This window comes from Vicia villosa, linkage group LG5 (assembly GCF_029867415.1).
Source record: "Vicia villosa cultivar HV-30 ecotype Madison, WI linkage group LG5, Vvil1.0, whole genome shotgun sequence".
Taxonomy (NCBI): Eukaryota; Viridiplantae; Streptophyta; class Magnoliopsida; order Fabales; family Fabaceae; genus Vicia; species Vicia villosa.
In genome coordinates, this window is record NC_081184.1 from 120,015,566 (window position 1) to 120,029,478 (window position 13,913).

At 32.3% G+C, this 13,913-nt stretch overlaps 2 protein-coding genes and 1 pseudogene across 2 annotated transcripts; 1 reads left to right on the forward strand and 2 right to left on the reverse strand.

Annotated features, from left to right (window-relative positions):
• Window positions 1–4,370: 4,370 nt before the first annotated feature.
• Window positions 4,371–5,715, reverse strand: LOC131602245 (signal recognition particle 43 kDa protein, chloroplastic). Its single transcript, XM_058874312.1, has one exon. The coding sequence runs from the start codon at window positions 5,610–5,612 to the stop codon at window positions 4,461–4,463; it is 1,152 nt and encodes a 383-aa protein (XP_058730295.1). The 5' UTR covers window positions 5,613–5,715; the 3' UTR covers window positions 4,371–4,460.
• A 1,994-nt stretch (window positions 5,716–7,709) lies between these two features.
• On the forward strand, window positions 7,710–9,654 carry LOC131607145 (inositol transporter 1-like; annotated as a pseudogene).
• Window positions 9,655–12,267: 2,613 nt separating this feature from the next.
• LOC131607146 (uncharacterized) lies at window positions 12,268–12,970 on the reverse strand. The gene is made up of 2 exons (XM_058879173.1): window positions 12,848–12,970; window positions 12,268–12,778 (listed from the first exon to the last, which is right to left on the reverse strand). The coding sequence occupies exons 1-2, from the start codon at window positions 12,947–12,949 to the stop codon at window positions 12,410–12,412; spliced, it is 471 nt and encodes a 156-aa protein (XP_058735156.1). The 5' UTR covers window positions 12,950–12,970; the 3' UTR covers window positions 12,268–12,409.
• Between the last annotated feature and the right edge of the window lie 943 nt (window positions 12,971–13,913).

The following is a 13,913-nucleotide window of genomic DNA, read 5'->3' on the forward strand; positions in this document are numbered from 1 at the left end:
GGAGCTGATAACCTGGGAGATTTTCGATTCATTTCTCTTCTTCTTTGTGTATTTCTCTGTTGTTAGGTTTTGTTTGTATATTTACTCGAATCTTATGTATATTTATCGCTCATGGCGTTGTATAAAATCTGCTTTACAAATAGTTATTGTTATCTTCTCTAGGGTTGTTCAAAAAACCATGAACCAAATCGAACCGCTGAACTGTACCGAACTAAAGTTAAAATAACCAAACCATTAGTAATGGTTAGTGAACCTAACTTATATTTTATTAATGGTTCAAGAACCGAACCGTTAAGCAATTAACCAATCTCTAATTAACTCCGAACCAAACGGTTGATGATATTAGTATCTAAATTGAATTTCTATTTCAAAAATAAAAAATTTTAAATTAAAATTTTGATTTTTTTTAAAATATAAAAAATCGTTTTTTTCAAAAATTAAAAAAGTCATTTTTTTACGATAAATAAAAAAGTCGTTTTTAAAAAATAAAAGCGTCGATTTTTACGAAAAATTAAAAAACTCACTTTTACAGTATTTTCAAATAACTCGATTTTACTATATTTTCGAAAAAAAACTCGATTTTAATGTATTTTTGAAAAAAATCAATTTTCCTGTATTTTCACAAACCTCGATTTTACTGTATTTTCAATAAACTCGATTATACTGTATTTTTGGAAAACCTCGATCTTACAGTAATTTTGGAAAAACTCAATTTTACTGTATTTTCAAAAAAATCGATTTTACAGTAATTTTTGGAAACCCCGATCATACCGTAATTTTGAAAAACTAGATTTTACTATATTTTCAAAAAACTCATTTTACTGTATTCTCAAAAAACTCGATGTTACAATATATTTAAAAACTATATTTTACTATATTTTCAAAAACTCGATTTTAATGTATTTTTGGAAAAATGACTTTTTATTGTATTTTGAAAAAATTTGTTTTTACTGTATTTTCAGAAACTTGATTTTATTGCATTTCTTGAAAAACTCAATTTTACTATAATTTCAAAAAAAACTCAGTTTAATTGTATTATCGAAAAACTCGATTCTACTGTATTTTCCTAAAAACTCGATTTTATTGTATTTTCAGAAAAACTCAATTTTATTGTATTTTTGGAAGAAAAAAACTCAATTTTATTGTATTTTTGATAAAAACTCATTTTTACGGTATTTTCAAAATACTCGATTTTTAGAAAATACAGTAAAATCAAGTTTTTAAAAAATATAGTAAAATCGAGTTTTTTGAGCATATAGCAAAAACGAGTGTTTTTTTAAAATACACTAAAATCGATTTTTCATAAAACACAGTAAAATCACGTTTTCTAAAAAATTCAGTAAAATCGAGTTTTTCTAAAAATACAGTAAAATTGTGTTTTGCTAAAAAAATAGTAAATTTGTTTTTTTTAAATACAGTAAAATCAAGTTTTTTGAAAATTACAGTAAAATCGAGTTTTTTGAAAATATAATAAATTCAGTTTTTGTGAAAATAAGGTAAAATCGAGTTTTGAAAATACTGTAAAGTTGAGTTTTCTAAAAAATCAAAAATACTGTAAAATTGGGTTTTTTCTTGAAATTTTGTAAATTTGTTTTTTAAATACAATAAAATCAGGTTATTAAAAAAATTATTGTAAATCGAGTTTTTCCAAAAATATAGTAAAGTCGTGTTTTTTGAAATTACATTAAAAACGTTTTTTAAATACAGTAAAATCGATTTTTTTTTAATAACAGTTGATAAAATAACCAATAAATATGTAATTCACAAAATGAGGAAAAAAAACTTGATTTTTTCCGAAAATAAAAAAAATTCACTTTTTTGTAATATTAAAAAGCTGTTATTTTTGTAAATTTGAAAAGCTTTTTTTTCGAAAATAAAAAAGTCGATATTTTTCCGAAAAAAAAAATCAATTTTTTGCCAAAAATAAAAAAAAAAAGGTTTTTTAAATAAAACATAACAGTTTGTTATTTAACAAATAGTTTAGTTTGAAAAAACTTGTCTTCTAATGGTTTGGTATGGTTCGGAATTTAGAATCGTTATACCAAACCAAAACCTTTGGTTCAGTTTGATTCTAGAAAAATTGAAACGGTTCAGTTCAGTTCGGGTGACCTTATATAATGATTCGTTATGGTTGGTTGATTTTTCTTACAGAACTGTACCATGAACAGCCCTAATTATTCTTCTATAATCTTTTTGCATTTATGTTCGGGATTTGTGTTGCTTTAGAGATAAACTTCACGGATCCTGATTAGGGATAGGTTTTTGTTGGATTCTAAACTCCATAGATGGATTTAGAGCTGACAATCACTTGTGTGTCGAAGCTTAATGCTTTCGTGTTTGAGTTGTGCGCGAGAGATCGTCGACGCGACAATACGAATGTTCTCGCAACTTTGCGTTAGAGATAACCTTAGTTGTGAGTTGGTCTCGTAGGTGCTTCAGATATGAACACTGATGTGAGAGACACATGATGGTAATGACAAGTATTGTAGGTTGAGTATAATTGGTCGATAAGTTTAAGTTTGTGACGAGTGAATATATTTGCATGCTTGATAAGTATTTCTTTCCTAAGAATATATTTAATTTCTGTTTATATCTTTGTACCTTTTGTTCATTCAAACCCAAGTTCGAAAACGTAGAAACTGTTGAATGACATTCTACACCATTATCTGTGGACACGATAATTCCCAGATAAATATTTCCAAATTTTTTGTTGCTTGCCCTATACAGCTTGAACACAACTCAACACCTTGATTCAAGTGTTTAACTTGTGTGATTCAAACAACACTTGATGAGAAGAAGAAAAAAATAACTTGTAAGGCTAAAAAGGACACTATATCATGGACCAACACTCTAATTAATTGAAAAATAAGGGGAATAAGGGTATAACACTTCATAGACGAATGCATCAAAACTAAAAAATGATACCATATGATACCTTGACTCAATTTCAATTCATACCTAAGATTTTGAGGAAGCAGTTTTTTAGTTCTATCTTTGGCTGCTCTTGTTTTTATGTGTGAGTAGATAGAAGGGCGAAACACTCATTCTGATCGGTTGGATTTTCATCCAACATGCTTTCCTATATCCGACTTTGCTATCCTCAATTCCTCTGGTATGAGATTCTTCCAACTCATATGTTGGAGGAGGTAGAATTTGAACAAACATCAACGAAAAAATAACATCAAAATTTGTAAAAAAAACTAAGTTGCGTAAAAACTTCAATGCAAAATTTTTATGCTAAATTTAAATATAACTATAGTGCAACAATGCTTCGATGATATTACAATTTCTTGCAAGCCTATTTATAGAGAAAATCTCACTCCTAAAGTTCTAGAAATTGTGGGCAAAAATGGAGAAATTGGGGCTGAAATGTAACTGAAAACACACAAAAAAACTAGGTCATGACGGGCGTCATGGTGCTTGTCTAAAGAAAATTGGGTCATGACGAGCGTCATGGTACTTGTTTGAAGAAAACTGGGTCATGACAGGTATCATGGTGCATGTTAGAAGTATTTCCTAAATAAGAGCTTTAAGAAATTTTGGAAAGAACTTAGGAGTGTCAAAAAGGTCGATCCTTCAAAAGCCAACTCATCCAAATTGAAGTACTCTTACATTGAAATAATCCTTTTAGTTGAGACAACTATATAGGAGGAGACGAAAGACATTTTTCAGTGAGAAGGGGTTATGAATATAATATTTTACTTTTATGTCAAGATGTTGTTATTTGCGACTGATTTGTGTTGTATGTTTTGCATATATTATGACCTGTCTTGATACGATGTTGGCGTTAAGGAGAAAAATAAATGATACTCTTTTTTCCTTCTGTTGTGTTGAAGATGTAACCTAAAGTTATTATCGAGGAGACAACGAGGCCGATAGTACCTATGGAGAAGCATAAAGAAGTTAAGTTGGAGACCGAAGATACTTGAGGTTTGAGAGCCACTCGAAGAGGTTGGTGAACTTAAAAAAAAGATGATTCTAAAGAGAAAGGATCTGAGAGCTCAAAGTCTTTGATAGGAAAAAGACTAATATGGAGAGGAAACCCCCTCCTCACTGGCCCTAACAATTTGGGTGATGTTGTTGAGAAATTTTCATTTTAGTCAGTGATGATTTTAGTCGATGATGAGTCGTGCGGGAAGATAGGAAACCCCTTATTTGGGATGGTCCCTTTAATAAGAGAGCGAAAATGAAGGGACACCCCCTTACTTTAGAGTGGCTAAATAACATTTCTTTTGGCGTATTTTAGAATTTGTTGTATATTGCAAACGCGTTTAGATTTTAAAATCGATTTCTAAAAGTATTTGTGAAATTTCACTAGAGTGTGTGAGTCATAGGATGTATTGAACAATCCCCGAGAACAAAAGGTTAAATCCAAAAAAGAAAATACTAATTACTCATAAGTAACATGCAAAAATGGAGAAAAAATTGTAATCCATTTCATTTTTGAAATAAAACAATTCTCAAGCACTAGCAATAGTTGGGCCATCCTGACTCAAACCAGGTGTAGAAAGCCCATTATCATCACTGGGCCGGGCTTGACTATTATTCACTTCAAACATCTTAACAAGCTCCGAATCAACATTCTCCTCAGGCTCCCAACTGGGCTCTTCCAAATCAACCCATTTCACCAAACACTCATACTTCCCATCATCCCCAAGTCTCCGACCAACCACCGCTTCCGCCACCGCATACTCAAGCCCAGCCTCATAATCCTTCACCAAATCCTCCGCCACATACCTCGCTTTCACCCACTCGTTCGCACTTTCATCTTTCCATCGAACCAAATACTCCAAATTCTCACCCTTCCCTCTCTTCTCCATAATCTCCTCCACCTCAGAATACTCAAACACCGCTCCTTCCAAAACCCTAACCACTCCTTCTAACCCCATTCTCCGCCCGAATTGCATCGGATTCCCCTTCGGCGTCGCTTTCAACAACTCCCTTGCTAGCTCCAACGCAGTTCTCCCTCGATCGTCGCTGATTTCGGGTTCCGCGCCGAGGTCCAGAAGCAGCTTCGCGACTCCTGGTCTTACGTATCCGGCTGCCATGTGAAGCGCGGATAAGCCGCCGCGATTGTCTTGATGGTCGAGATTCGCGCCGGCTTCCGCTAGAAGCTTAACGCATGGCTCCGAGCCGAGTCCCGCCACGAAGAGAAGCGCGGTTCTCCCGTCGGCGTCCACGGCATTCACGTCACGCCCGTCGTCGGCTTCGAGGATTGTTCTGATTTCGGCTTCGTTGGCCTTTCTTGCTGCGGTCCACCAGGGGGTTTCGTATTCGGAGAGAACGTCTTTTGCTATATAGTCGGCGGGAACCCAGGAGGGTTCGTGTCCGTCTTTCCATTCTATGAGATACTCCATACCGGTGGAGTCTTCCAGTGCTTTGCTTCCGATGATTTTCTTGACTTCGCCGTAGGATTCATCTTCGAATTCTTTGGGAGTAGTTTCCTGTTGTTCTTGTTGTTGGTTTTGAATTGCGGCAGTTATGGTGGGGAAGTGGGTGGGTTTGTGGCGGAAAGGGAGAGATTGGTGGTGGGAGAGAAATGGGTTTTTGGGAGGTAGAGAGTGTTTGGGTTTGAAGTGAGAAATTGGTTTGGTAACGAAGATAGCTTCCATAATTTGTGTGTTGTTCTGTGGCGTGAAAGAGAGAGAAGGGATATGGGGTATTGATTAGATAAGAAATCATATCCACTTTGAGGTTTCAATTGGATAGGACGAAAAGGATAACCTCGATTAATTTATATGGATTAGTTTTTTTATTTTTGGCGCCGATGAAAAAACATTTGCCACTATTTGTAGGAAGATTTTTTTTAAAATAGTACAGGACCAATAAACAATGGTTAACTAAAGAAAATTAACTCATGAGTTAAATAATATAGAAAAGTTAGATAATTGAACATCCACATCTATCGACTAGTATTAACTACCTAATTAAGAATATAAAATGCCTATTAACTCCTTTAATTACGCTTTTGTGATTTTTATTTTGCACTAAGATATGTCTTTTTTGGTAATTTGCTAAATTAAAGTTTACTTACACCAATCATATTTCATCATTAGTCCAAGTGTCACCCTTTCCTCATTTTTTCTATTGGTTTTTTTCATACATCAAATTAACCATTGTGTAATAATATTATGTGAAATTGCCAATACCCGGTAAATATAACACCATACACATTTCAATATATGGTATCATTCCTATTTCCCTCTCATTCTCACTTTTACATTAATTCTACAATTTCTTCAAGCTCCTCGAAATTCCATCGGTAACTCAAAATCGTTTCTCCCTTCTCTCTTCTTCTTCTTCTTCTTCTTCTTCTTCATGTTTGCTTCTTATTTTGATTTTTATAACATATCATGTTTCTCCCTTCTCCGTTCTTCATCATGTTTTGTCTTCATTTTGATTTTTATCGCGATTCTTGGGTTCTTCGTCATTCTATTTTTCATTTTTATTGCGATTTGGGGGTTCTTCAAGCGATTTTAGGGTTTTCCTTGGGTTCTTCGTTTATGTTTTGAATTTTGTTATAGTGATTTTCATCTGTAAATATGTAAAGTTTCTGTTTTATACCGGTTTTCATAAAGTTCTGATTTTTATAAAGTTTTGAAGTTATCATTTTTATACTGATTTTAATATTTACTTTTCAGGATACTGAGTTTCTAAAACACATTTATACTGAACTTTATAATGATTCATAAACTTGTGATCTGGAAAAAGTTGTGATTATCATCTGTAAGTTTGTAAAATTCAGGTTTTTTAAGTGATATCTTTAGTGATTTTCATAAAGTTTCATGAAGTTGTGATTTTTATAAAGTTGTGAAGTTGTGATATCTTTCATAAAGTTTTGATTTTTGCAGTTTTGATTTTTATAATGGGACAATATCTTATGCTCTAAGTGTGTATTTCAGTCAATAACTTTTTTTGTTAAGTCCGGCGATGACGAGCAGATTCGACGAAAGATTCGGCTGTGGGGTCTGCAGCAACGTTGGTGGCAGCTCAATGCGTTGAGTCTTTAGTGTCGGACAAGGAACATCTCGTTGCCATGTCCTTTGAGTATGATTTTTATCTAAGTACGGTAAAGCTTCATTTTTGCAGTTTCAACATCATTACAATTTCGCTATAGCTTATGATTATGAGCTGGTTTTGGTTTGAATTAAATACACATGAAGCAATTATGAAGCTAAATTAGAAGATTAGTCACATGTTGAAGCGACGAGGAGAAGAAAATTTTGCTATCAATCTTGCTTTCTAAGTGTTCGGTGAAATGTCTTCGCCAATTTCTTATTTCTTTCTCTTCTGTTTTTGGAGTTTTCGCTATAGCATTGTTGTTGTGTTGATTTTCTGCTGAGGCTTTGATTTTGGCTTGTGAATTGGTATTGAACTGTTGCATTAACAATTTATAACTCAGATTTTTATTCTTCAATTTAAACTTTTATCCATATTGTTTATAGCAATATATTATTACAAAGTAGTATCTGCTATTGGTACAATTAGACTGGAGAAAAAATGGAAATTACAACAAGCTTTTTTTATTGGACAGGTAATGAATTATGTGGACAAGGAAGTGGAACGAGTATTACTGCGGATCGACACGCTTCTGACGTAATTGTATTGGCACCGACTCATGGGATCAAACGTTTTTTTTGCAGGTAATGAATTAAGTGGACAAGGAAGTTTGAAGAAGTCGGAAGCATTGTCAAATTTAACATATTTTATCAATTTCCCTTAACCTAGGAAAGATCATTGTCAAATGCCCATTTATTTAGATTATTAAATTTGCAAATGATGAAGCTATCTATCTTTGCTATTATACCCAGTTTCAATTTCTCAAGTTTCGGAAAATTGAAGATGATTGTGGAACTACTGCGTCAGAACGAAAGTTGCAACCTGTCTTTTAAATATTTTTGAATGGAACTTTGAGACTATAATGCCTTTTTTGTTATCCTTTATCTTAACAGTTGTTGTATCATATATTTTTGACAACTAGGCACACTGGAAATCTGAGTTGGACTCAACACATAAGATCTGCAATGGGAGTAGCAAAGGTAATCTAATTTTCCTAAGAATATATATTTCCCATGTGAAAACAAAGTGGGCTTATCATTTGGTTAGTGTCTTAACACGATTGGTCTGATCAAGGTATTTAGATAGCTTAAATTTTCACCTTATATGAGAATATGATAATTGATCCTTTCTAGGAATATAATACTCACTCTTAATTTTTGATAATTGATAATTTTGTTTTGAGTTTTTGAACTGGACTGTTTTCTCTTATGCAGGACTGTTATGCTTCTGTATTGTGGTTGCCTATTAGGATTTGTTTTTGTTATTTGAGAAACTATCTAATAAAATTTTAATAAAGCAGGTTCCTGGGACATGGCGATGGATGCTGGGTGTTGCTGGTTTGCCAACTGTTATTCAGTTTTTTGTCATGCTTTTCCTGCCTGATTCTCCAAGGTGGCTTTTCCTGAAGGTGAAAAAAAAGCTTCTATTTATATTTATGCATTATGTTTGGGGTATTGATTTCTCATTCCTTGAAAGCTTTCCTCATGCTAAAAGCTATCTTACACCAGTATCTTTATGTACAAAATAGGAAAGAAGAAGTTATTTATGTGTTGTCTGATATCTTTACTTATGATCGTCTAGAAGATGAAGTCAATTAATGTTTCTGAGAAAGAATTGCAGAAACAGAAGAACATTAGATACATGGATGTTTTCCGATTAGAAGAAATCAGAAATGCTTTTTTTGTTGGGGCCGAACTTCAGGTTATCGAGCCAACAATAAACTTTCTGTTTTTTATTCCACTTTCAAATGATATATCTCTATATATTGAATGAATTTGCTTGCATCTTATGTTGTGTAACTTCTCCCATATTCTCATTATTATGCAGGTTTTTCAGCAGTTCACCGGTATCAGCATGGTCATGTACAATACTACAGTCCCACAATCATTCAAATGGTCGAGTTTAATTCCAATCAGTTAGCTTTTCTTTTATCTCTCATAGTTGCTGGCATGAATGTTGCTCGAACAATTCTTGGCATTTATCTAATTGACCATGCAGGGCGAAGGAAGTTGGCTCTCTCAAGCTTGTCAGGTGCAACTATAGCTCTGGCAATCCTTTCTGCAGGATCTTACCTTCAATCATTTGACTCCTCAAATACGATCTATGGGGATAGCAATTATCGTATTAACACTGTATATTCTTTTTTTCGCTCCAGGAATGGGACCAGTGCCATGGACTGTGAACTCGAAAATCTACCCTGAAGAGTTCCAAGGTGTATGTGGAGGAATGTCAGCTACTGTTAACTGAATTTGCAGTGTGATAATGTCTGAAAGTTTTCTTTCACTCTCTGATTCAGTTGGTCTTGGTGGGAGTTTCGTGATTCTTGGTGTTATATGCGTGGTTGCTTTTTTCTTTGTGCTCTTCTTTGTGCCATAGACAAAAAGATTGACATTTGAAGAAGTGTCTCTCATATGGAAGAAGAGACCTCGGGGTAAATATTATAACATACAAACCCTTCTTGAGAGAGGAAGCCAATTCTAAGCGTTTCATTTGTGAGCAGCAATATTATTGGAAGCGAGCGAGACCGATCGTAGTCATTTGCGTTGTTACTAGCTGCCACATTATGAGATGGTGGTGGTTGTGTTTTGTGTGATCCTATGTTGTAGATTTGTATCATTACAAAGACATTGGGCCCGTTTGTTTTGGCTTTTTTTAAAAATGATTTTTATAGTGTTGCATCATTTTGTGAAAAAAAATTTTACAAAGAAATTTTTTATAAAAGTTTCAAATGAAAATTTTGTTTGAATAGCTATTCTTAAAATATGATTTTAGGTATTTCGTCTATTTTTTGAAAAAAAATTTAGATATCAAAATTAAAAAAAAAAATCACTTAATTTTGAAGCTATTTCAAATAGATTTTCATAAAAATCATTTTTGAAATACAACTTTTTGAAAAAATTGCGATTTTGACAAAGTTTTGGTCTTTAATAATGTGTGTTTATGTTATAGGATGTCAAAATAAATGTTTCATTTTAGAAAAAACGAATATAAAAAAACTTGTAATATTTTGAAAAACTGTTTTGGAAAATCTATTTTCAAAAATACAAAGAAAAAATCCATTTTTTTAAAGCTGAAACAAACTGGCCCACTATTGGTCTGTTAACTATAATGAGAAAATCAAGTAGACTTATGATTTTTGGTCTGTTAACTATGAATACTATGTGTCATTGGCTACTTTTTTTATGTGTGTATGATATTTAATGTTTGTATGTTGCATATTGCATGCCTGCTAATTTTACAATCTTAGCAGAACTAGAACAAGTTGACTTGGAGGTAATGTCAACATCTTAAATTTTTAGTCCATGTCATACATATAAAAAGTCTATTAGGATTAAAAAATTCTTAGATTGGAGTGTAAAAGAGTTGACATGTATAATTTTTATAAAGAAAACAAGAATTTTATAAGTGATTATTAATATGTTAGTATCTCAAATCGGCCACATTCCTAAAATCAGTTCCTAGGTGATACAGTGATGGTTAATTTATTAATCATTTACAATATATTTTCTTGAGATGAAATAAATAAGAGAAGTATAAGTTGAAAAAAATTAAGGGAAACATGATATAAACTTTCATACGAGACACTATCACCACAATACCTATTTTATTGAAGTGACTATGTTTAATTTAATATTTTATTGTCTTGAGATGAAATAATTAAGAGAAGTATAAGAAAAATATGATATAAACTTTCACACGGATAAGGCTGTTCAAAACCAAACCGGCCCAATAGAAAACCGCAAAACCAAACCAAACTGAAACTGCAAAAAATCGCATTTGGTTCGGATGTGTTTGGGCCATTTTTTAACAAACCGCGCGGTCCGGTTTGGTTCGGTTTGCGGTTTGTATTTTACAAACCGAACCAATCCACATTATGTTAAAACTCCCAAACTTCAATTAACTTTATCCAACCCAAACTCAATCCTATTATGCCTTAGCCTTACGATTACGAATAATTTTCTCTTCTTCACACTTAAGGTTTCAGTTTAAGTCTTCTCAAATCTCTCTTAGCAGTATTGCACCTTCTTCTCATCTTCTTTTACAAATACATATCACATATTATTTTGTAGTCTTTCATCTCTTAAGTTATTTCTTTTTCATCTTATTATTTTTATTCTACTGTTCTCTCTTCCAATTACGTTTTTAATCTTCCTCTTCTTATTTAATCGCATCTCTTATGCTCTTTCTTTTTCATCTTCTCTAATATTCCATCTCCTCTTTTTTTTTTTTTTTTTCTATTTCATTATAATGTTTTTGATATTATTTTATGCTAATATTTTATGTTTTTTATTCCACTTTTATCTAGTATTATTTTTGTATATTAAATAGAAAGTTGTTATCCAAATATGATGAATTTTGTTTTGTTTTATAACGCATAAATGACTAAATACAAAGTTATGTTGTCATCAATATGTGTATGTATGACTCAATAAATTTTTGTAAAAAAAACCTAACCAATCCAAACCGCATTGATTTGGTTTGGTTTGGTTCGGTTTTATTTCGAAAAGCCAACCGAACCAAACCGAAACTTACACTTTTTCTTCTTGCGGGTCGGATGATTTTTTACGTTAAAATCGCCCAAACCGCACCGCGAACACCCATACACACGGAACACTATCACAACAATACCTATTTTATTAAAGTGCCCATAATTAATTTAATATTTTATTGTCTTGAGATGAAATAATTAAGAGAAGTATAAGTTGAAATTTATTTATCTCATTACAATTACATATTATCTTCCACTATTAAATTCATGACTACGCGATTAGTACTCTGATAGAAAATTACTACGATTCTTGCTTACTTTTTTTTATATGTAATTAACTTTTACTTATCTCATTACAAATACATATTATCTTGCACTATTAAATTCATGACTACGTGATTAGTACTCTGATACACAATTACTACGGTTCCTGCTTACTTCTCCTTTCATTATATACATTTCTTAACTTTGACTTAGCAAAATTCAAACCCGTGCGGACGCACGGGTCATCTACTAGTTTACTACTACTCATAACACTTTATCTTGGATGTTCATTGAGGAAATGTCTTATCAGAAAAATTCAGTGGGACAAAACCATAATGAAAGAAAAAAGAGTGTAAAACATATGTATGCCAACAAAATTACATGCTAATTTAAATTTATAAATTAAGCTTCATTAAAATTTGTATTTGGTCTATGACAAATGGTAGTATGCCAACAAAGATGCCATTCCCAATTAACTTAATATGATTTTTAGTAATTTTGTGACACTGTATTGGAGTTACTGTGAAGTAGTTGCTTACATTATTTACTAAACACAGTTACCCTTTAAAATAGAAGTTGTTTGATTCAATTATTAATTTATCCAGAAATTTGGAAAGCCCCGTGCTGCTTATGATCACTAAGCTGCTGAAGATGGGCCTGGGATAGCATGTTGTGAGACTCTACTGGAGAACTCAAGTTTATGTTATCTTCATTTTTATTTTTTGAGGAGCCACTTGACGAGGCTTTGACATTGATGGGATTATAGCAGTTGACTTCAAGAACTTCAAAGTTGGGGGTTATTTTCAACTTATAGTCATTGCACTGTTTCGTGATTGCTTCTAAATAGTTTTGATTTACATTTGATTTTTCCAAGTTCTCCTCCAAATTCGGAAATTTCACTTCTGGCAGTTCACCTAATTCTTTAGGATTCTTCTTTTGTAGCTCAGTTTGTAAGGGAAACAAATTCTGCAGAAGACATGCTTATATTAGATCCATGGCATAAGATCCATAAAATATATAGAAATGGTAAATTACCTTAGTGTAAGGAAATGTTGGCAAATCATTCCTATTGGAAAAGTTCTTGCAAATTAGAGCCATGACATAAGATGAGTTCCTTTCTGTAAGCTCAAATGCCATAAGACCAACATAATAAGTATTATTTGTTCCTTCAAGTTCTGATTCCAACTTTTCATAGAATCCATCTTTCATATCTTCATTAAAGCTCGAAATTTAGAGTATTGGAATTGAAAGATGGATTCTATGAAAAGTTGGAGTCAGAACTTGAAGGAACAAATAATACTTACTGTCATCATAATGCTTTTGAATAATGTTTTTGATCTTATGTCATATTGGATATTGTTTAAGTTCTAAGTTCTAAGTGGCTTATCGTTGCTATTAAGTTTTGGTAACCATAATGTAAAAGGATTCTTGCTTTTGTTTTCCTTTATTTGTTATCTTAATGAATCTCAGTTTTGAATAATACTTTGAACACACCATGTGCTAGAGTGGATTCTCCTTTTTTTAATATATATTTATTTGGCTTTTTGGAAGAATAAAAAGAGATTACTTTAAATTTTGTGAAATACTATTATGTTTTTTTTAAAAATGAGATAACATTTTTATTTTAAATCCTATGGAGTATGGTTAATCTAACCTCACAAATGATGGAATTTTAAATAAAATCACTGAGTTAAGTTAAATATGAAAATCTTTTCCTAATTAAAGATTTTTATGAGTTTTTCTATGGATCTGGATCCTCTCCAGCCCTTTTGGAGGAGCTGCTGCCCCTTCTGCTCTCATCTTGATCATTCATCTCATTTTTACCTCTTTTCAAAACTAAATTTGTTCTTTTATTTATTTTAAATTAATTCTCAGCCATTGGATAAAGGGCAGGAGGAATGGCAGAACAGTAATGGCAGCAGATGATCTTTTTCCTTTTTCTATGAAGAGTTATTCTTAGTAACCCACACTAACAACAAATATCACCATTCTATATTCATCTTATTGTATAACTTAATATTTTAAATTCTTCAGTATACCATTATATATAGATGACTCAATATTTCTTCGAAAATCTTTTATTAACCGGTACTAAGATCCT

Coding starts and splice junctions, on each gene's coding strand:
- LOC131602245 (XM_058874312.1), bottom strand. CDS start 5,612: ATGGAAGCTATCTTCGTTACCAAACCAATTTCTCACTTCAAACCCAAA.
- LOC131607146 (XM_058879173.1), bottom strand. CDS start 12,949: ATGGCATTTGAGCTTACAGAAAGGAACTCATCTTATGTCATGGCTCTA. Junction 12,779..12,847: donor CAACATTTCCTTACACTAAG/GTAATTTACCAT, acceptor TGTCTTCTGCAG/AATTTGTTTCCCTTACAAAC.